We start from the raw sequence: 23731 nt of genomic DNA, 5'->3' as shown, positions 1-23731 counted from the left end.
ATAAAATGAAGCCTTTCCCATTTCCATCCTGTCCTGACTCCACTCACACACATGCACACACTCTCATCTTCTCCCAGCTTTTTTCTTCGGTCACAGCTTTCAGCGAAGCTCGACACCGCATCCACACGAATTCCTCACTTCCACTTTGAACTGAGGACCACAATTGGTAACACAAACCGTAACTCTGACCCATAATCGCTGCTACAATTTCACCTGAGCACGGCGCGGTCTTGCATAGAGAGGAGAAATTTCTCCACACGTCCTGTCCGCTCACCTCAGATCTTCTGCCCCTTCCTCTCGCGTGCCCACCCTCTGCCTTCCGGCAGCTTTGTTTCCACATTTGTCTGCATACATGCATGCGGGCGAGCGTGTTTGTCACAGGGCTTCCCTGATGACCTTGCGCGCTGCACCAGGGGGGTGATTAAGGATCGGGGCCAAAGACCATTTCCTTTTCATGGGAAGATGAATGACCCTGTTTGAAAGTGGCTGCCTATGGCCTCAGGGCAATTAGAGTTTGCTGTGAGCCAGCAACGCTCACTGCTCTGTGTACAAAGGCAGGTCCTTGAGAAAAAGAGAAATACTCGGCACATAACCCATTCTGCTGAAACCAGCCCGCCGCAGTAACGGGGAACAAATTAAATGAATTTTCTTTCCTTTTTTTCCTCTACCTTACCAGCTGTTCCCCACCTCTGCTCTCCTCTTGCCTCCTATCCATTTCTCCATACGCCTGGGAAGAAGAAAAAATGTGCTGACTGTAGGGGGGCACTAAGAAAGGCCCACCAAGGGTGCTCATTCGAAATGTCAATATTAGATCTAGCAAACCATTTAGCATGTGACTTTGTCCCCCTAAATCTGTTCTTGGAGCTCATTTCACTGACGTTTATACACTATATCTTAGTGCTATTTGTTTTTGCTTTCCTTCTCCAACAGTTTGATTACTAATGAAGACAAAGTGATGGAATATCAGACCAGGTTCACCGCTGTGTGATATTTTTAACATGCTTCTGTGCTGTGCTTTTTTTTCCTGGATAAGGCATCTTATCTGTCACAGAGCAGAAGCAAAAAGAGTTGTGGCAGACTATTGATAGGGATATGGCCTAGTGCCATTGATTCCCGCTTGTAATACAAGCCTCTCCCTTGTCAGCCTGTCAAAGCCTAGATCGGACATGATAACGCACGCATCGGGCAGCCGTCAATAGAAAGGCGAAGCTTCCACCGTCGAGATGACTATCTTGTTTTGGTACGAGGGCCAATGAAGAGGAGGGATGGGAACCAGCGAGAAAGAAGAGAGAGTGGTTTGTGCGACCTGTGATTTCTGCCACTTTCTGAGCCACTTCTCTCATACATATATATATACATACATAAATATATATGTATGTATCCAAGCTGACCATGGGGGGGAAGAAACTGCTTTGAATTGTGTCTTTGATTTGCCCTTGCCTTTTTTGCGTCATCCCTTTGATCTCTGAACGTGCAGCCACATTGGATATCTGCTGCTACTGGCTGCCAGGATGAGGCGCTCAAGGAAAATTGATTTGTTTGGGGTTTATTCCCATTAGTACAAAGAAAATCAACTTTAGCCACCGGGCACGGCGGCATTGTAAATAAACCAAACTGGGTTTGATAGCAGCGTTGTAATGTGGCTCTATAATGTGGTGTCTCTTCTCTAATTCTCAAAAGGCTTCGTTTCTCAGTGTTTCCTTCAGCCTCTGGGCCCGAGCTGTGTGAAGGTCATTTGTTATGATAAGACGATGTTGTGTTCAGGAGCAAGCCCCTCCCCTCACGCTTTGTCTGGCGTACTGTACATAAGCATGTGTATCCAGCGCCTCTCCGAGACGCAGCGCTGCTCGTGCTCATATTTCATGTCGTGTTTGTAACCCGGGGGCCGTGGCTGAGCTTTAGCCTTTACTCTGCCATTACTGACCCAGGGGAAAACTATAGACAGCAGTCCCAGTACATTGTCTTCCTTTTCCCTCGCTGAGCGCGAACCATTGCTTTGATGTGACCGTTCAAATCACTGTCATGCTCAGCAGAATATTCAACCGTAGCCACGGCCGCAGATGCAGCAGCTGCTCTTGTTACCATCCATGTATTTGACGAGGTTTTTTTCCCAAGTTGAATCATTCACTGCTTAATTAGCGCGACCCCTCAGACGTTGGCTGTCAGCGCACAAAACTTTAGAAATAGTTGGTTATTATCTCAGTGTGTGGCATTTTTCCCAAAATGAAGTACAGCATTGTTGAGCCTGTTTAACATCAGTGCTGTGCTGACGTTTTATGTTCTGCTTCCATCTTTATCTGTGCTGCATAGACACAGATTCAGGCGCACGATGTTTCGTTCACCAGGAAGGTCCGTAGTCGGAGAAGGGACTCGCGGCAGGGCTGTAAATGGCGAGTAGCGTGGGTTTAAGCTCGCCAGTGAACTGAGATCGCTCATATTTATTATCTGGCACAGGTGTGAAGAGATGGTGAGAATGCACTTTAGTTCCTGCCGGCACTTTATTAGACAGAACGATTCAGCGGTTATGCACAGTGGTGAAAATAATTTGATCCCTGCATCTTTTTATTTATGCAGTTGCACACTTTATTTCTCAACAACAACGACTGGACTCTAGGAGAAAGAAAAGCTGAGCTTTTTTTTTGTATTGAAAAGTGGATTTGATTTGACTCTGGAAGAAATCTGTCAGACACCAGCCGCATTTATCTACTTGATGTATCAGAGCCTGGCAGCCAGCAGCGCTACTGCTGCTATTAATATGGTGAGAACGGAGCAAGAGTAGAATTTGAATTCTATCTTAAAACAATAATCTCGTGTCCATATGTCCTGAGATGCCAATTCTTTTAATACGTTGCTCTTCTTTATCCTGGCCCTGTAGATACCCCTGCCTAATGTGGCTCCAGTCAGAACCGCTATGCTCTGCCACTCACACACATGTAAAGGATATGTTGGGAAAAGCACAGAATATAGCAGGCATCAATGATGTTGATTAAGGTGGGTTGCAAAGTGGCTTGCAGATATACAGCAACTATTTTTGTACCATGGGCCAGTTTAATCCCGGACAATTTTTCATTAGCTGGTCGGTCACTATATATTGGATGTGGATGTGAAACGTGTGAATCACCTGTTGCGATGAACCCTTAACTTCAGTGGGATTCTTGATGTTTTCTTTCTTTTTGTTGGCACTCTGAGACTCTTCTGGTGTCTCATCTTCAGCCTGTGAGGGCTCCTGGGTTGAGCTCCTGTGCTCTGTATGTAAATAGAGGTCATCCATCAGCTGATGTGAGATGACAGTAAAATCAGCTGATCTACTGGGATTACAGGAGAACTTGAACTTAACGCCGTGTTCAGTTTCAGCGCTGCGATGAGAGTCAAACTCTAGGCCTCACTCAGCTTTACGCTGACTCGCCATTTCAGCCGCCACAGTTTGTCAGATTTATGAGGTTGTCTTCCAGTGGACTCTTTAGAGTGAAATTCCCTCTTGTGTTTTGATGTTTTGTCACACTAAAGAGGTAATTCAAACCCAACAGTGCTTTAAGTCTGGAAAACATCCATTTGATTTGTGTTACACGATGTCTAAGCAGGCCCGTAGCAAAACAAAAAAGAAAAACCAGACGGATTACACAGAACGAATTTAGGCGCAACACCGAGAGTAGGTCACACATGTTTTGGCAGAGCTCGAAACCCAATACACAATCGCTCTAATTATGCGCATAAATAGAATGAAGGAAGATAGTGCAAGTCTAACACACCTCTGCAGGTTGTGTTAGACTTGCAAATAGCGCGTGTAAAACATAAGGCTTTATTCAGACTATGTGAACAGCTTGATTCATTAAAACAGAACCACATGTGTTTCAGTAGATGGCAGGGACCAGTAAGGAAAAAACGTCTTCATATGAAGTACATTTAAAGGCTCATAAGAGCTTCTGCTGATAGTGGGAGAAATGCCTCACACCTTGGCTTGTTTAAGCTATAAAACTGCCCGTCGTGTCAGTCCTGCTGTGACCCTGCCTGGTGTTTTGGCCCCTCCAACCACCGCATCATCCCCCCTTTAAGATCCGGGGTGGATATTTACGCATCACTCCCCAGTTTCTATATGTTGGGTATTTGTGAGGAGTGATGAGCTCAGAGCCTAGACACAAAACTCTGACTGCATTCTGCTGCTGTAATACATCATTTGAAACCGGAGCTGTCTGACTGAAATAGGTTCTTGCAATGAGAAAGAATTTTAGATTTTGCTCCTTATCTCTCGCACTGAATCACTTTCAGAAAGGATTTCCTCACTGCCAGAAAAGCAACTGTGAATCAGTGCAAAGCAAAAGGGTTTTAAATGTCCACGGGGGAGTGTGGGGGGGTCTGTGTATCGTTTCATTCAGGCCTCATGTTCAGATAATCTTAATTCCCAAATTAAGAAAAAAAATGTAGTCTGAGCAGGTGTAGTCTTTTTTATTCTGCTGGTGAAGAAGTTTTTAATAAAAGTGTTGCTTTCCCAGCTTCGCGTTTATTGCTAATCAATCTTGCATCCTCTTTGTTCACTCCCGAGGTCAAGCCCAACTGGTGATGTAGCATGCTCTCCGTTCGCTTGCAGAAGTAATTGCAGCTTGGCCTGATAATGGCCTCTGCACCGCTGCTGGCTGATTCACATCACAGGATTCATGATTAAACTTTGTAGAGACAGAGATGCCCGGTTTCTTTGCAGACTCTACATTCTGTTTGTGTCGGTGGCGCTACTTTTGAAACTGAAACTGTCACTTTTTGAGACTCGTCTCCCAAGGAGGCTGTCTATCTTTATCGATTGCCGGGGCGATCCTTTTAGTTGATGTGCTCTGTGGTGGTCGGCGGTAAAAGCTGTTTTAATGAAGTCTGGCTATTGATTAGGCCGTGGTGTTTGTTCGTGGAGTCGGGAATTTCAGCGTCAGTCGAAGGCACGCTAATCGGGATAATCGAGCGTGATGAAAACGGCCGTTTTATGTACTGAAATCATTGTGCAGAATACGCTTTCTTCACACACAGGAAGTAACGGGCACGAGCATTTCCAAATTTCCCCACACGTGAAACAATGCGGGCCGTAAATCCCATAACCAAGACTCTTAAAAATGATGAGGATGTTTGTTGAGAATAATTAGACCAAAAAAAGAAAATGCCTCACTGCCAAAATATATCCCACTCTATGTTATGGAGATTTAGTCAGAGAATTGGATTTTGCCAGCTGTGAAATCAGTTTTTGTAGTCCCGCTGGCCAACCAAATCATTATGCTATACCCCGCTGTAAGCTCCCATCAGTGCACACATGAAGTCTATGCCTTTTCCGCTCTGTGAGTGGAGGGTGGATACTGTTACAGTATCTATCCTCGCGCCATACGCCGTTCTCCCCTCTGGACGGCCGTGAGAAGACTGCGAGCTCCGTGTGACACTTCATTGCTTCTGCGTTAGTCCAGATGTGTAAAAAGCTCCACATGACAAGTGCTTCACTCTGAACCACTGTGACGACCAAGATATGTTGTATGTTTGCGGAAATTATTAAGCCACACAACTAGTGGATCTACAAATGTCACCTTTTTTTAAAAAAACAACCCTCTTTCATTCATCTTGGAGTGGAATCAAAGTCGCTTCAGTGCAGGGTCTCTTACTGAGTTTGAGGATGTAGTCATATGCAAAGTGAATCCGGTGAATGGAGTGTGTCCTTCTGCCTTTTCATGGGGACTTTTACACTATGTGAGGCTCTTTAATGTGGAGAGGATAAAATATGAAGTACATGATTTTTTTTCTTTTTTTACTGAGTTGCTGGCAGAGTTTTGGCCTCTGGATGCCGACACATCAAGAGATGTTACTTGGGCTTACCTCGGGGCTGAGAGGCTTGCTATTTGAAGACACTTTATTATACTGCAGTTAAGGTTGTCAAAGGTGTTTTTACACAGCTCTGTGCAAAATATTTGAGCCAATCCTCATTTCTTTATATTTTGTTGGGAAAATGGGAAATGCAGTGATTTATTGTAACATGTAAATGGAAATACAGCATATAGGGCAAAAACAGTATGTACAACTCCACTGTGCTTGAAAGTCAATATTTGGTACGCCTGTACTTAATCTTCAACACAGCCTGAATGTTCTTAAACAAGCTGCTGTGTTATAGCCTTCAGGAATAGGAACTACTGCACTGACAGTGTGTTTGGGCTGCTGAAAAATGAAGCTTATGGTGTTGTTTCATCAAAATCTGATGATACTGAAATCAATTTTGACAAGACCTGACTGACTGAAGCACAACCTCAACCCCCGGCAGAGCCTCCACCGCGTTTTACAGATGGCTGTCGACACTCACTGCTGTTCCTCTCATGACCTCTGCTTAAACACTGACAATGATTTGACCCCAAAATTCTGATTCATCAATTTGAAATACCTCAGCTTTTTCTCCTACTTTCCATCCCTTAAGAACAGTGTTGGTCAAGTAACTTGAAAAAAGTAATTAGTAACTAATTGCTGATTACTTCTCAAAAAAGTAATCCCATTACTTTACTGATTACTTAAGTAATTAGTTTCTTAGTTAGTTTTTAAAAACATGATACACAACCTGAATACGTAATAAAGCAACAGGCCTTTCAGCCCAATTCTAATTTTTCTGCATAATCCATCATTTAAAATTGAATCAAATGAAAAAGTCTCTTTTTCAAAATTGTTTTACTAGTTTTAATCTTTTAATTTTTTGCACATTGCATCAAGAAAAATTCAATTATATTCAACAGTCTTTGACTTGAAGAAATTTAACATTTAAACTTATTTTCTGCATATTCCAGCATATAAAATAATGTTTTTGTGTTTACACTCACTCCTTCAAATAGATGCGAGTAAAACACAGCAGAAAATAAATAAAATCAAAGATTCAGCAGCCCTGAGTCCTGTCGCTCTGAAATCAACTGTCACCTGTTTAGCAGGAGTGGGGCGGGTGGAGGTTTGCCCACAGCGGTCATGTCAGTGGGGGGATCCGGGGGTTTCTCTGTGAATGTCACATTCCCGTGGCAGCGTGCTCGCTGCTCGCTCAGATTTGAAGTTTAATTTTTCGCTGTAGACAGAAGTTTTCTTCCCACCCACAGTGAACAGCAGACGCTAATGTTTTTGTCACTTCTTACGGACTGAAACTTAAAGTAATGTGAGTACTTTAAATGCTTTAAACGCTGCATGGTCGTACTCTCTCCCGCAGTCCATATTATCCTTTGTTGATCTGCACACGTCTGTTGCTGCCACGGACGTCGCATGCTCGGACGTCATTGTCATGAGACATTCTCACAACAGCGTGCTTATGGGAAAGTAAGAGTAATCTAATTACTTTTTTGCATTAGTAATCCCTTACATTACTTGTTACCTGGGAAAGGTAATCTGATTACAGGAACACATTACTTGTAACGCGTTACTGCCCATGTCTGCTTAAGAACGACTTCTTGAAATGGGGATAAATGCTGTGTTTTTCTAACAGGCTGCAGGTAACAAAGCGCCTAAAGATACAATTTAAAATCGGTTCTTTACTAAAGTTGCCTGCGATGTGGACACACGAGGCTCTAGTAACTCATCCCTTGACTTAGGTACCGTTTTATGCTTGATTTTTTAAGTTAAGTAGCTTAACAAAGGTAGGAGAGCTGAAAATGAGTGAAAAGGTTTTGCAGCGTACTGTAGAACGTGTGACAGTGCTGCTTTTACACCAAAACTAGTACTGAAGTGTTACCCACTGCAAGTTTTCATTTCCCAAGCCCTTATTTTTACTGCATTCACACACATAACAGGAAGTTTAAAGTGATCTAAAAGCCAACCAGCAATTGGTAATAAGTCACCTCGATGTGATCTTTCATTTCCTTGTAATCCTGTTTCATAATCTCCTTTCTGTCATTTCCTCTCTGTATTTCTTCAGCGTTTGCTGGATGCTTGGCAACAAATTGAGGTTACAAAAATTTTATATTTTGCTTTTTTGAGTACAAATCACGCTGATGTCTCTCGGTCACATGGAAATGGAAATTAGCTGGAATTTATATTGCACTTTAGAGAACAATCTGCATTTAGCCTTACACTCATACAGCACCTTATATCCACTACCTTACATCCACAAGTTAACCTAATGTGCATGCCTTTGGGCTGTGGAAGAAAACTCACACAGGAGCAGAGCAGAACATGCAGGCATCCCACAGCAAGCTGCGCTAACTACTACTACACAGGCCAAACGAAGCCTAGATTTCACGTCATCTTTAAGTCTAATGTTAGGAGCCCCATCACGTGTTCGACCAAACAGCGTACGCTTGCTCGAGCAAGCCCAGGTCACTCAAAGATCCTTCTCCATAACAGCAGGTAAAAAAACAATGACCCTCAGCAAGAATTTCTAAGAAACACCACAGTACCCGCTGTATCTAACGAACTGAATGCCAAGTAGCTGCCTGAGAGTCTTTGTGCGTGTGGGTAGACGTGCACAAATTGGTGTGATCTGTTTAACTAAAACGTAGCATTTTGGAGATGCGCATGGGCGTGCAAGGCTCCGTGAAGCGAGCGCATCCAAAGCAGTGAAAATATTCACCGTGCGGAGACGCTGCCGGCATCAGCATGAATGGACGAGAGAAAGGCAGTGTTTTCAGTCCATGCCGGGTTATGGTGTGATGGTCTCGGGGCTGAAATTGCTGGAACAGACTTTGAAGTGGCTCGGATTTTTCATCTCTCTCTCTCCCCGTGTCCCTGCCTCCCACATCTGCTGCTATCATAATAACAAGCAATAACCCTCTTTCAGCAATAACCACGACTTTTACGCCCATAATGTGGCTTCAATAAATAATGTCATGTTTACCAAGGGGCTATATTTTACAGCAATTTAGTTTAAAGCATCCCCCCCACCTCCACATTGCTTTTTTTTTTGCCTCCTCTTGGTGGAGTACAGTACATAATGTGGTGCATTAAGCACACCAGCAAAAATGCACATTAACACATTATCAAATGTGCTGATAGAGAAAACAGCACAGCCCATCATGCATAATCATAGCAGACATTAGGAAAAACAAACAAAAAAAAAAGAAAAATCAGCCTTCTGTGTGAGGCTTTGCAGACATGCATGTGCTGCACATCAGCATACGGTGGGAAGTGGACAGCTTTTTCTGGGCGCCGTTGAAAGCGAGCGGCACAAGCACGGGGGCGCGTTTCATTAGTCTGTCAAACTCAATGATATTTAGAGCCCCACACCCTTGGCCAGGACTGGAAAACTCAATCAGCACTCTGATTTCATAACCCTGCTTGGTGACAGGGCTTATTTTATCGCCCCGCTGATTCATTCTAATAAACGCCGGCTGCCCAGCGCGCCGCCGCTGAAATACAACCCTCTCCCTCCCTCCCTCTTCTGTCCTCGACGGGTCGACCTGGAAAAAAAAAAGGAAAGAGAAAAGGGGAAGGGAAGGGTTGGTCGGGTGGGAGGGATAAATCAGAATTGTGGGAACTGGAGGGTGCAGATAATCCATCGCCGGGCCAGGCGGTGTAACGTGTGCCACCCCATCCCCATCCCTCCCTCTGCACCCTTTAGCACAAATCAGGGGCCGGGACGCTGCTGATCTGTGTGGGCTTGGTGCGTCCATTGATTGTGGGCGATGGAGGAGAGGGGCGATAAATAATCGGAGGCAGAGTGCGGAGGGTGAAGGAAAACAATTATCTGCGGAGGTGGAAAGCACATAAAGCAAAGAATGATAAACGCTGTGAAATATGATTGACTCCAAGTGATATATGGAAGCCGAAGGACGGGCGAGAGAAGTCTGCGCGTGCAGAGATATCCTTGAGTGGAATGGCTGAGGACTCGCTCGCGCTGCCCCTGGCCTAACCATAATTTCTTCTGTGTTTGTGTTTGTGTGTGCGTGTTTGTGTGTGTCTTTCTCCGCAGACGACAGATGACATTGTTTCGTCAGCAGAGTGCTCCAGCGACGATGAGGACCTGGAAGAGTGCGACTCCGGACATGCAGGTGGGATGAGTGTGTCGAGTTGTGCTTGCTCTGAAACCTGGTCTATTTCTCCTTATCTTTCTTTGAGTTGCTACCGAGGAGCTTCTCCTCCCTTAGCATCATGTCCCATGGGAGCTTCAAGTGTAACTTAAAAAAAAACGCCCACTTTCCCCTCCCACCCTGAAAAAGTAGCCACAGTAAGCGCAACAGGGTCCTCAGTGTCTGCCAAAAGTTTAAAGAACACTTTTTGGAGACGGGCGAAAGCAGTAAGAATGCACTTTCTACACCCTTGGCATGCTCTGCTGTAGGAAGTCCCACTCGGAACTTTTACTGTGTATAAGTAAATGCACACAGCTTACTGTCGGGACGTGTTAAAGCTCACGCCCTTCATCTCTGAAACAAGTTACACTTAGCTATGGGGCCACTGGTTGCAGACATGACGACGCGTTGATACTAATTTTGTTCTCTCGGCGTTCAGCTGAGAGCAAAACTTTACTCAACAAAGTACAAAATTAGTATCAAGCCCCATGTCGCCCGCACTGATGCTTCAAAATGTATCTGTCCTGTACTTGGTTGATTTCCTCTTGCTGTGCGTGTGTGCGTCTCTCTTGACAGAGGATACATTTTGAGATTCTTTCGAGAACAAAGATGCTTTCAGCCTAGATACTGTGATATGTAGCAGACTAACTGCAACAGAGCCTCTTCCTCCCTACTCCTTCTTCTTCTCTTGTTTGTACCTCTGTTTCCTTCGTCGGAGGCTTGCCTTACCTGAAACATTCTAATAGAGAACAGATATCCTCGAATTTCTGTGCGCATCGTCTCTCTTCCCTCCCTCCCTTGACACACACACACATACACACACACACACACAAACACGCACATATCACTTTGTGATTAGATCAAAGTGATAAGACACTCACTCAGTGGAAAATAACAACAGAGCTGGAAATAATGCCGCAGATTTAAAAGGAATGGTTATTTTTGAGGCAACTTGGGTTTGGATGAGTTGAATAAGCAGCTGTCAATCACGCTCCTGCCCAGGAGCTGTTGGCACGGATTCCTAATAACGTGGAGCAAAGCAAAGACTGTGAGCTGTATTGAAACTGGCTCACTATTTGAAAAGCAGCTCCCCTTAGGCGCTCTGGAAATCATTAACAGCTCCGGCTATTTGATTGCTTCACTGTCCTTCAAAATACCATCACAGCCGGCTAATTGACGCTGCGCTAATCTGGCGAAACACGGCTCAGCTTAACACCGAGCATATGTCCACTTTTCACAGCTAATAATACGCCACCGCCGTGTTACCCTTTCACGTCTGCCGTTGCGGACGATCGAGAGTTATTTCGTTTTTAGGGAAAATCGGGCCTTTCCGCTGTAACTTTAGCAGATTTAACCATTTCTCCCCCAGTCTGCGAAAGGAAGTCGTTTATCGCTCTCTGATGGCATTTGTTTTCTTGAAATTATGACCACATTTAGGTCTTATGGCTTTTTGATGTGGCAAGGGAAAAAAAGCCATTTCCTTGCAGCATTTTAGGTGCCTTATCTAGCGTGAGTTGCTTTCTTAAAGGCAGAGATTATTGAAATCGAATGGGCACGCAGCTCACGTGTTTCAATTTATTTATTTTTGTATCTCTTCAGACCATTAAAACCTCAAACCCAAGTATTCTCAAAAAAAAGAAAAGTGAAAGTGCAGTCAAGAGAAGCGCAAGAAGCTTTTGCTGAGAGAACACGGTACCCTCCCCTCATATAGTGGCAACATACACACACTTACGCATACATACCGTACATCCCATCATGTGGACACAGAAATTCATATCCTCATTCCTCGCCCCCACCTCCCCCTCCGCTTCCAGTCGTATGAACAGTTGCATGACATGATGTTGGGTTTTTTTCCTTTTTTTCTCGTGTGATGCACATATGAACATCTCTCCTCTGTATCGATTTGGACCCAGCTGCTGGGTTTGTGATTTTGTTTTTTCTTTTCTTTTGTTTTTGTCTTCTTTTTGCTTTCCTTTGGGGCCTGGGAGGGTTGGGTGCAGGCTGATTTTACTTTCCTTGTTTTGTTGTTGTGGTTGTTTTCTGTTTTCGTTTGCTTTTCTTTTATTATTATCACTCTTATCGTTTCTTTGGCGTCCTCCTCATCATCCGTCGTCCATCATCCAAGCAAGGATAGAGCCGCTCCTCCCGTTTTTTGCCTCATCTTGTGCCGCATGAACTTTTGGTGGTTGGAAAAGTCAAAGTTCTCCTCCTCATCAAGTTTTGTGTTTTATTCGTTTATTTTGTGCCATATGGCTTCTAAAGGAACATCCCTCCCCCCACCTCCCCATTTTCGATACAACATAGGGAAATGAACGGCAACAAAATCTTTTCTTGCCATCATCCTTTTTTGGCCTTGTGCAGGCAACCCCATTCTGTCTCAAGAAAGTTGTGTGTGAGAATGACTCCCCCCTGTCGCCCCTTCCGAGCGTTACCCCGACCCCACCCCCTCCATCCAGACTCACCCCACCTTCCTTCTTTTAGCCTTTCTGCATATACATGTCTGTTTGAATGCAGATGGCATAAAAAGACTTTTATTGCCACAAAGTATATCTGTTTTTCTATTCTATCTGTTGCTCCAAGTAGAAGGCATTTGTGGCATGCACTCTTGTACTGGACTGTACCGCAGCTCTGTAGACTAACCAGTAACCCTCTCCTCCAACCATCCCCTGCTTCTGCGTGGATATGATTGGCGTCCATTTTTACGCTCTGCTTCTTTTTCCCACCCATATGTCCCTCCACTCGGCTTCTACATGTCAGCGTGTGCGCGCTGAGGGGAGGGGGGGTCTGCTCCCACTAGCGGTGGCTCCTCCCCCCGAGGCGTCCTGTGTTCGTGCTCGTGCCTGCTGTCTCTGTCAGTGCTCCGTCTGCGTCTGCCAAACCAGCCTGTGTTGTCCGCTGTGCGTGCGTGCTCGTCTTGTGCTTGTGTTGTCTCCGTGTTGAAACCAAAACTGTTAAAACCTCACCTTGCCCCCTGCCCCCCTTTAATCCCACGCGGGTTCCACGAGAGGGCCAATAGAGAGACTCACAGTCCTCTGCATCCATTTACAGAATTGTCCGTTCAAGCTAAAGAAAACGCCACGTGCAGAAATGCGTGAGCGCAGAGAGATGCTCAGTTTTGGAGGAAGGCAAATAAGTCGATTTATGATTTCATTTCACGGTGATTAACAGTGCCGTGGCTTGTCATTACCGTGCAATCAGAGCAATTTTATGATTAATGTGTCATTATATTGGGGTAATTGATTCAAATGATTTCAATCAATCCGCGAGTGCATTTCAAAATGTTTGATTTGTCCATACAGCACCTACAAGCTGCCACGAGTCAGGCCTGATGGAACTAGGTTTTAATCTGACTCACAATAGGCCAAATTAAAAAGTCTACCTCCTAATGAGACGAAGCAGTGGATGTGGAAAAATGTCTTTGTCACAGCAGAACTCTTTTTTTTTTTTTTTTTTTGAGAGCTGGAAAAGCAAAGGTGTGACTAATAACATTAATGATGTCTTTGCTCCACTCTAGCAGTGCCCAAAAGCCATATCAGGCAGACAGCTTTCATAAATCTTGGAACAGAGCCATCATCATTGTTATTAGTTACACCTCTGCCTTATACTCCTATACTGTGTAAAAATGTCTTATCTTAAGAGAAACATGGAGCGTTACGGTGGCTCTATTACAAACCTACTAGTAAATGTTCATAAAACCTGTAATATGTGAACCTTCTGAGCCCATAAAAAACAGTTTTCCACCTATTTGTGAAAGGTTTGATCAACTAATGCCACAATATTTAAAGGGGAGCCGTTATTCTGTTCCTTAAGATGCTGGATCTTCATGTTAAATTCTGGCCAAAGTTTTATATACAAATGATCCTGTTTCAAACAGCCTGTTCTCCTATCTGTAATGTCAAAGCAAGTGGATACTACTAACATGGTCACCCCAGGCACAGAAGCCCCACCCACCTCTTCAAACCTTTTCGAGGGGCAGCCAATCAAAGGAAGGAAGGCGCTTAAACTGCTTGTTTTACCCAGTGTAAGCTAAATGATAGGATTCAATATTTCAAACTATGACTAAGCGGGACCCAAAACATCAGCTGCTTTAAGCTGCTCTCTTATATATATTATAACTTTCACAATACCTCTGGATCAGATGACTGCGTTTAATAGGCAAGTCTGCTTATACGGAAACTCATAACTCAGAGAGGATTATCACTGCAGCATGTGTTAGTTTCATGCACCTGCAACTTTACTGTTTTGGGTCAATTTCACACTCGTCATTAGCGTCGTTTCGAGCTGCAGCATTGAAAAAAAGGGTTGGGTTGGCACTTAAAGGGACACGCACTGAGCTCGCTGCGGCAATAAGCTACTGTTAGTGAACACAGTTGCTGTATTGACTTTATAATATGATGTTATCTTAATTTTGGTTTACAAGGGGCCAAAAGAGAGTTTAGTGTAGATTCAGGAGATGAGATTCAGCAGATCTTGTACACTTCTTGCACCCCTGAAGCACCGCAGCTCCCTAACACACTTACTTTTTGCTGTGCTATAAGAATGACAGACTACCTCCTGAACATTATCGCACAGATAGGTTGTTTGAGCTTGTTTGCTGAGCAACAGCCAGCCCAGGCGTTTTCTATAAGAGACGGCTCTCCTGCAAAATTGTGCAGCAAAAGCAACTGTAACTGTTGCATGCTACGCTGCAGTCAGCTATGTCATGGGAAGAATGTTTTTCCATAAAAAGGGCATAAATGATCCTGCATGCACTGTTACCCTCAGCCTTTGATCAAGTGCAGCGCAGATCTAACAGATGTAGTGTATTTATAGATGTTTCCTCATCTCGTTTGCCCGGGGTAGATAAAGTCCAGGATCTGGCGTTCAGATTAATCTTAGACTGGAGGCTGGGATGTAATGTTGTGTGATTTCTTCACTGCTGTATATGAAGAGCAAAGTGTAGGGTACGGAATGAAGTATGATAGGGATGGATCACCGAGTTTCCTTGTGGCATCGGCTATGGATTCCGTCAAGCCCCGCCGGGCCGGCTGTCACTTCGACACAGGCCTCGGATCAGTTTAAAGGTTATCCAGCTGACACACGTCTGCCGAGTGTAGAGGTGCAGCCTAATGGCTGTACAGCAAATCGACCAGCTGACAGGGGCGAGTCGCCACGCCTCTTGGAGACGCCAATTTAATACACCGGAATGCGGCCCAGCCACATGATGACAGATTAAGAGCTATCCGCCATGCGCCGCGGCTACACGGGAGAGCACCTTCTTCCGGGGGTGCTTTGCGCATCCGGACAAGACAGACTTCTCCACCGGAGCTGTGAACGGAACATTGCTTAATGTTTAGAAGAGAAATGAATGTCCATCAGTGAGAAATTAGGTTTCTTCTGGCAGACGTGTGCGCAGGCATGATAAGTTTAATGGTGGGGTAAAGTGCTTTGAAACGACATGCTTCTAGAAAGCTCAGCTGCTGCACGGTACACCCTTATAATCCCTGCATGTCCCTATAAGTGTATCCACACTGAGAATCTGTGTGCTGCTGGCTTTCTGGTAATCAGTTCCCTACCTGTAGTAGGCAGGGGTGAATGAATCTGCTACAGCAGGTGTCTGGGCACAATGCTTGCACCACAATGGGATTTCAGGGCCCCAAACCACTGACTCACCCACAATTTGCGTCAAAAATCCCATTCACTCAGTTCATCCGTGGTGCACCGGCTTTTCTGCTTTTATGGCGGAGCGTTGTCAAATCCCTGACACACCGTCAGGATTCATCTCCATTCGGAAGCCTCAGCAAACTTTTTGGATGGACACGGGGATCAAACCAGGGAGCGAGGAGAAGGAAAAGAGTGGGGGGAGAGGAGGAAAGTGAAGAGTAAGTGCTTTCTTGGAGATTTCTGCATCTGTAGCTCTCAAGCTGCTGAGGTAGTCAATCAGCCATTTAGTAGTTACTGTATTTACTTTAATTCCTCTTCAAAAAGCCCGCACACAGGCATGCAGCCTTTATTACATGGTGGGATGAAAAGAGGAATGGCTTTAATATTGAGTTTGTTTCATATTTTCATTTTAGTAGATGGGTTTCTCTCATTGATGCAAAAGGAGGGAGAGTCAGTAGGCGTGCAGAGACACACTAATCACAAGTCCTGACTTCCTTTGAGAAACTGGCTGTGGCTCTATCAGAGCGGAGAGTTTATGGGGGGGGGGTGGTCTTGCTAGGATGGCAGGGTTTTAGAATAAAATCCCCATCCATCTTGACGAGTTTCGAAAAACAAACGCAATCTGGTTGAGCAAACCCATTAGAAAGCGGCGTGTTTGTCTGCTTCTGAAATGCAGCAAGACGTGCGGCGCTTGTGCAAGAGCTTACACAGGATTAAAGTGTTTACCAAAACATCAAGGTCCTCTGCGCTGACTTTACTAAAACGGGGGGGCTTCACTGCAGCGTCTCCCCTCCCATCCCAGTGTTTTGTTGATATAGCACAAAGCTAACAGTAGCCGAAAGCTGTTAGCCAAGAACGGAGTGAGAGGATGCAAACAAGGCCAAGACAACGAGGGCAGAGTTGGATAAATAAAAGCCTCGGATGAAATCGCTTTACCCCGAGACGCTCCTGTTTATTTAACGGGACAGAGCGTTTGCTGTTTGCTGGAACGTCACGGGTGGCGGCTGCGTGGCGTAGTGAGCGGCTTTTTTTTTTTTTTTTTGTGAAAGACGAGAATGGCAGCGATGCAGTGCGAGGCCTCTGCGTGAATCATGTCCCACGACATCCTCTGAATCAGGGCCGGACAGGGACACTCACATTTAAGATGCCGGCGTCGATACGGAGCAGTCAGTACAGTGTGACAGATGCCATATTTGCTCAATAATGCTTCGCTCGCAGAGACAGTGTGCTTAAAAAAAAACCAAATGAGGTTTCTGTAAAACAGCCTGCAGAGGATTAACCCAAACCTGATGTCCAGAGATAAATCCACCACGGGCCCTCTTGTGGAACTCCAGATGTTTATCTGTCAAACGAAGGCTGTCGGTTATGCACATAACACAAAGCATCTAAACGTCGGACGACCTCTACCTCGTTCTCTATATTAATTGGTGAAAGTGCTGGTTTAACTGCTAGTGAATGACTTCTTTACATCAGGAAAATATCCCACAGCCCTTTGCTGGCAGTCACCTTTACTTACCATTGGCCCTCCCCTTCTTAAGCCCCTCCCCCCACCATACCTGTCCCCCCTGGCTTGCTGTATTGTTATTGTATTATTACTCTCCCTAAATGCAACTTACTTAAGCATGCATTAACCCAACTTCTTAGAGTGGAACTAAAACAAACTCCAAAAGAAAGGAAAAAATGCGTATGTCTGATTTACCTCTCTTTCTCTGACGTACATCCAGATTGCACGCCCTGTCCTGTGTTTTAAAAAGAAATACTAACAAGAGAAATGTATTGAGGTAACTAATAATAACCTGCTTATTATTAGTTAAACGAAGGTGGCGACACTTTGCCTATAAACTGTCCCCCCCCCCCTCCCTCTCTCTCTTTGTCTGCCTCAGTGTGTGCTTTCTGGTTGTTCATCTTTGATAGTGTGAGAAATTTAATGCCTTTCTTTCTTGCTTGCTAATCTCTCTTTATTTATTCTATTATTTTCCTCCTTTTTTGTACATATATGATAATCCACATATATGTGAACCTCTGTTTCTTTTCTGACAATGTTCAAATTTAAACTGCTAATTTGTTGCGAATCACAATTGCGATGTTATTTTTTTTAATGACCCCCCCTCCTCCTTTTTTAATTAGAACAAAACTTCCTCTTTTCTCTATGAACTAATTAGCGTTTCGTAAACAGCAGAAGGCTCTTAAGATTGGGTATCAAAACCATGCAGCTGCACTGAGATTTTCATAGAGAAAAAAGAGAAGCTGCCTCGAAAAACTGCAAATCCTGGCCCCGATCTGAAAAAACTGCTTCCCAAAACTGTTTCCGTGCTGATCTCGAACATCCACCTGTGAAGTTAAGCACTTGTCTCCGATTGAAAATTGGGATCGACTCGATTAACGAGTCTGAATACGTATACGTGTTTCTTTTTTTGTGCATGGCAAAAGAAGTTGCAGCTTAGGGTTTGTAAAACTGTCAGTGTTGAGAGTGCTGTTCTCTTTTGTAGATGGGCATGTATATGCTCATTGTTTGTATATCCCCATCCCTTCCTTACAGCCAAAAGCTCTAATGCCGCCCGACCGCTTCGTGCCGCCTTTACATGGACATGGCAACTGATGTACACGTTCACCCCCATCTATGTCATTTCCTTCCTAGTATGTTCATAGGTCCCACCCCGTCTCACACTCCCTCCTCCCGAAACCCCCTTTACGTAGAGATTCTAAGATATGTACAGTCATCCAATTTGTTCGTAGCTGACGAGCAAGCTAAAGCCGAGCGAACGAGCAAAAAAAAAGAAAAGAAAAGAATGAAAAAAAAAAAGTCATCTAATCAGGCTGTAGATATTTATGGAGAGACTTATCAATCAAAGCAAGAATTATAGATATACTGTTTTCTTTTTTCTAATAAAATGATTCTGAAAAATCCAAAAATAACAAAAAAGATATCCTGAACAGAATGGTGAAGATTATTTTCATGTCATGATGTGTGGATGTATGTGTTGTTGCCTCCCTGTACCATCCTGTCTAAGAAAAAAAGAGAGAGAAATATATACTTACTTAATCAGAAAATGTTAAAAAAGAAACTAACCTAACTTGTCCAAAGGCATTCTTACACAACTTTCTTTTGTAAATTTTTTTTTCTTCCTGCCAAAATCATGCGGGCAATTTGTTGATGTAAGTTGACAAAACTGATGGTATGCTTTCTTCCTTTGAAAACTGTTTCATCTTTTTTTCGTAGGCTTTTTTGATTTTTTCCGAGCTGACTTTGTTTGGTTTTCTTTCTTTCTTTTTTTTAATTTACCTCTTACTAATCCTTTCTCTAAATAGCTCTATCTGTGGCTTTACTTTGTGAATGTTTCTTACAATGTTTGCTCTAACTCTAAACTCTTTTCGGTTGTTTTTTTTTTTGTAATGCCTTAATTATTATTTCTATTTTTTTCCTTTTTCATTTTCTGTTGTGTTCTCTTTTTTTCTTTATTGTTCCAAAAGGTTTGCATCTCTTTATAGTGCCCTGTTTGTGAGCCTTTGCAATGTACAAACAATCCACCTTGGCAAGAGGATAAGCAGCTTCAATAGACATCTGAATGTTTCAAAGACTTTGTAGTCGTCCAACAACAGGTTTAACCAATAAAAGGCAAATGACTTTATTATAAAAGAGGTAGACACATGTGGAAGCATGTCTCTGTCTTTTGATCTTACATGTGAATAATTAATAATGTCCAACTGCTCTTACAAGCTGTTACAAGCCAGCAAACATTCAGGTGTCGCTGAACTGCCCGGTGACTTTGTGCCACTGTGGTAACTGTAGGGGTCAAAAGGCAAGAGGCTAGGGCAAGTAGGGGAGCCCGCTAATGTCGAGGGAAGGACAGGTTCGCTCATCTCCAGCAGCATTTCAGCTGTGACTGCAGCGAGTAGATCAGTCAGCCAGACCTAAGCTTGCCTATCAGCTTCCTAAGAGGTGCGAGATATCGTTTTGGGACTTTGGAGCTCCTCTAGTCCAAAAACACAACCTCTCATTTTTCATCATTGTGATGCATTGTGAAGCTTGTTAGTATTTGTCAGCCCGTGTAGGTCAGCAGGGTTAAAAAGCGTCGCTCCGAGCAGCTACGGTATAAGAAACACCTTACAAATAGTTTCTCATTTCAGACTTAGTTAACTTGCTTTCAGGCCCACTGGCTTGCACTTCAATTGCAAAACAAATGCTAATACCCTCTGCTTCTTTTTTATCCACAGAGCCCATCTCTTGGTGCTCATAGTTTTAGGCTAAAAAGGATTTACACTTGAAGATAAATGAAACATGCCTCTTAAAAGCCGGGCTAGTCATTTATGTGCAGATATATGCAGAATTACAAGGTAGAACTAATACGAGGGCCACAAACTCCACGGCATCACAAGTAATTCCCACTTTCCTATGCAGCAGCAGTAGTAGCATATATAGGATTTAATTTGAGGTGTCAGTTTAACGTGGCTCACCCTTGTGCATCCCTCAAAGCCTTTTGATGCAATGTATACTTATTTATGGCTGTTGTTTTCTTTCAGTTTGGGTCTCGTTTGGTTCTGAGTTTCATTGTTTTTGCACTGGTACAGTGTTTTCTGTTTGATTCTTTCTTTCTTTATCTTCAGTACTTTTGATTCCCTACGTTGAGCTTTGCTTTTTCTACTTTTCGTTTACCGGTTCTTTTTGGTGCTTGACTGCTTCTTGCTTTGCCGATAGAACGCTTTCTGCCGTCTGACTGGTGCTTGTTTCTGTTTCACTTTCCAGGAGGGGAGCTAGTTATCCCCGTGCTAGTCGAGGACCCCATAGACATCCCTTCTGTATCCACCCGTTCTCCCTTCATCCCCCTCCCCCCAACCCTCCGCCCTGTCCTCACCATTATTGAGACCACCAAAGAATCCTTGGCCATGGCCACTGAGGCGGGGGTACCTTGCTTGTCGGACCGAGGCAGCGATGATTGTGATGATGGTGATGGTGGTGATGATGATGATGATGATGATGATGGCATGGTGATTTCGGGGTTTGGCTCTGGCGAAGCTTTCGACTCTAGCCTGCCCCCGACTGACGATGAAGATTTTTACACCACCTTCTCCCTGGTAACAGATAAGATCTTGACCACATCGGCCTATGAAGGCGGCTACAAAGCCCTCGCGCCCAAGTGGGAGGCCAAGGACTTGAGGCCTAGCAAAGCCTCTGAGGCAGGTAGGACTACACCCACCTCGCCTCTGCCCGACCTCCGGGGCACGCCGCCGGCGGCGGTCCCCTCGGACACGCCACCCAAGCTGCCTGCCGGGAAAATGAACAACCGCGAGGTAAAACCCCCGCAGCCGGACATGGTCCTGGTGTCACTGCCCACGTCCTTCGATCTGGACGGCACCAAGCCACGAGGCCCCTTCATCACCTCGCCCATGCTGCGCACGGTGCCTGCCGCCCTGCCCACGGTGCCCGGCGTGCAGCGGGTGCCCCCGGGGGCCTCGGAGGTGGTCCGGGAATCCAGCAGTACCACGGGCATGGTGGTGGGCATTGTCTCAGCCGCCGCCCTCTGCATCCTCATTCTCCTCTACGCCATGTACAAGTACAGGAACAGGGAGGAGGGTTCCTACCAGGTGGACGAAACACGCAACTACATCAGCAACTCGGCGCAAACCAACGGCGCTGTGGTGAAGGATAAAGCACCCAGTGGCAGCGCCAAAGGCAGCGCCAGTAGCAAGAGACCGAAAGACAAGGACAAGGAATATTATGTATAGAAATCCAGTCATTTCCCGACCCATAAAGCTACAAACTGTTTGGAACAAAGTTAAGAACATTTTGACAGTACCATATTGGCAACTGTGATTTAAAAAGAATCAAATCTCTTTAGAACTCGAGACTTACTGAGTCGCAGAAACATTTACAAAAAAGAACTTTGGCTTATGGAAGCACACTTACTATTGTAAGCATTACAGAGAGACAATGCAGTAACAGCTGCACTGGGACTCAGCGTGGACACTTTTAAGGAGTCCCTACTGGAGACATCCGGCAGTGTGAATAACATCACTTTAACACCCACACGACCCCAAGTGACTGTCTAAGAGGTGTGTGATCCTTGGAGTTCTGACGACCTTGTCCATTGTAACCCTGTAAAATACGATCACTGTCATTTCGGCCATTCTGAGCATGCATGTGAGGTGTATGTGACGTGGTGCTGGCATCTTGTGTAAGTGAGGGACCTCGAGAAACAATGATTGTTGGGGAAAGTTGGAAGTCAAACCCTGATTTCGCGTTACAAAGCGGTTTCATTAAATGTAGCTTTCATGGATGCGATATGAGGTAACGTATACGTGTTTCTTGTTTTTCTTTCATTATTTTTTATTTATTCAATCAATCAGTAGTTTATTTATTTATATATTGAATTTCACTTTTTTTGTTTTCTTTAGTTTGTTTTTCTAAGGATGATGGCCGGTCAGGGTTGACTAGGCAGAGCTCAGCAGGATGTAATACAGTAATGTATTTCAATATTTTTCTCCCCCGCCCTCACGTCTCAGTTAAGGATTGGACTGCTATGCAGGGCATCCAAATCCTAGACGGCGTTCAAGCGTGCAAGAGTGGATCCACCAGGCAATCTGTACAATGTTATTTCTCAGAGTTTCAAATGTCTGATAGCATTTGTCTTCTTTTCCCTTTTGATTTGATTTCTTTTTATTTTTTGGTCGTTCCTCTGTTTCCTTTTACCGATATGACGCCGTGGCAAAAATGCATTACCATAAAATGTGTCTGATGAAGATGTAATTGTCACAATCTTAACGAAGAAAAAGCAAACAAACACAGGCTGAAGATTTACTCCGGTGTGATTCTATCTGTTGTCACAGACGACTGTGTCAAAAACATGTTTACATATTTTATTACATCTAGCCGTCGTGCTTTGCAGGTCAAATGTTGTACAGAAGATTCCAGTTCCTGTTGAGTTATTTTTTATCCTCTTCTTGTATAGATGGACCGTTTGATTTGATTTTTCTGCTGTAGCAACATGACTGGAAAAAGGAAAACAAAAAAAACAAAAAATGAAACATTTTTATTCTTTTGCCTGGAGATGAGAAAGTGATGTGCACAGGAACATTTGTTTAGGCAGGGAACAAATGCAGTTAGACGACAAGTCTGGTCTCCCTGGATGGTGTTTGTCTTCAGTCGCATGAATATTTGACCACCAGAAGCCGTCAGTCGGATAAAAGACGCCTCCCTCAGATCTTGTCTTAGGGACTCCTCCTTATTCTGAAGTTGCTTTCATCATGTTATTTATTTATTTTTTTATTGGAAATTCAAAAAAAATGAAACGAGAATAAAGACAGATTATGATGGATTTGGAGATCTATTGCTAGAACCTTACTGGCTTACAGATGTTTTTTATTTAGTTCCTTTTTTCTGTCTTTTTTTTTTTACTGTATCGTCTTGTCTGATCAGCTCATCACTTTTTTTGCATTCGATTTTTTTTCTGTCGTTGTATAGCTAATTTCATGTCTCATTTATACGACATTATCTTCCGACAATATGTCGGGTTTTTCTTTTTTAATGTCATTTATTTATTGCTGAAATTATTTGTCCTCTTCTGTTTTCATGCAAATCAGTCGGTGTGTATGTTCACTTTGATTTTTTGTGTTGGTACTTGGCTTTTTCAGCCAGTTTAATTATCGTCTTCTGCTTCTCCTTTTTGACTCCAAACAATTCCCAGAAATAAAAAAGGAAAAAAGTTGTTCCCAAACTTATTTTGGGTGGTTAGACTGCGGGATGCTGTCACTCGCTTTGTCCTTGTTGTGCTAAGAAAGACGGGAGACGACGCTGAAAGAGGATGGAGATAGAATCTATCTGAGGCCATTCGCCGAAGCGCAGTTTCTCATCCATTTGTTATCACTTCGCTGATTTCCTTTTATACCAAAAAGTGGCACCATTTCTATTCAAATGATGTCCGGAGCGGAGCAGCTCAACGTTATCATTTACCTATAGATGATTATGCAAATTCGTACACTGTTCATCGATGCAACAAGAGAAAAAGGGATGAGGGGAGAGAATGATTATTAGAGGGTCCAGAGTCTTCACAACACTGGAGGAATGGCTTTGGGTTTTAGAGTTGAGTCTTTGTGAGAGCGCGCAGCCA

At 44.0% G+C, this 23731-nt stretch overlaps 1 protein-coding gene across 1 annotated transcript in view; it reads left to right on the top strand.

Annotated features, from left to right (window-relative positions):
- nrxn3b (neurexin 3b) overlaps positions 1 to 23312 on the top strand; it is a 240364-nt gene extending 217052 nt beyond the window's left edge. Inside the window, exons 16-17 of the mRNA XM_039599140.1 lie at positions 9887 to 9965; positions 20371 to 23312. Of these exons, the coding sequence (XP_039455074.1) occupies positions 9887 to 9965; positions 20371 to 21350 (1059 nt within the window). The 3' untranslated portion in view covers positions 21351 to 23312. The remainder of the gene's footprint in view (positions 1 to 9886; positions 9966 to 20370) is intronic.
- Positions 23313 to 23731: the final 419 nt, after the last annotated feature.

The sequence above is a fragment of the Oreochromis aureus genome, linkage group 15, assembly GCF_013358895.1.
Source record: "Oreochromis aureus strain Israel breed Guangdong linkage group 15, ZZ_aureus, whole genome shotgun sequence".
NCBI classification, from domain to species: Eukaryota; Metazoa; Chordata; class Actinopteri; order Cichliformes; family Cichlidae; genus Oreochromis; species Oreochromis aureus.
Note: the sequence above shows the minus strand (reverse complement) of the source record. Positions and strands in the feature narration are given on the sequence as shown.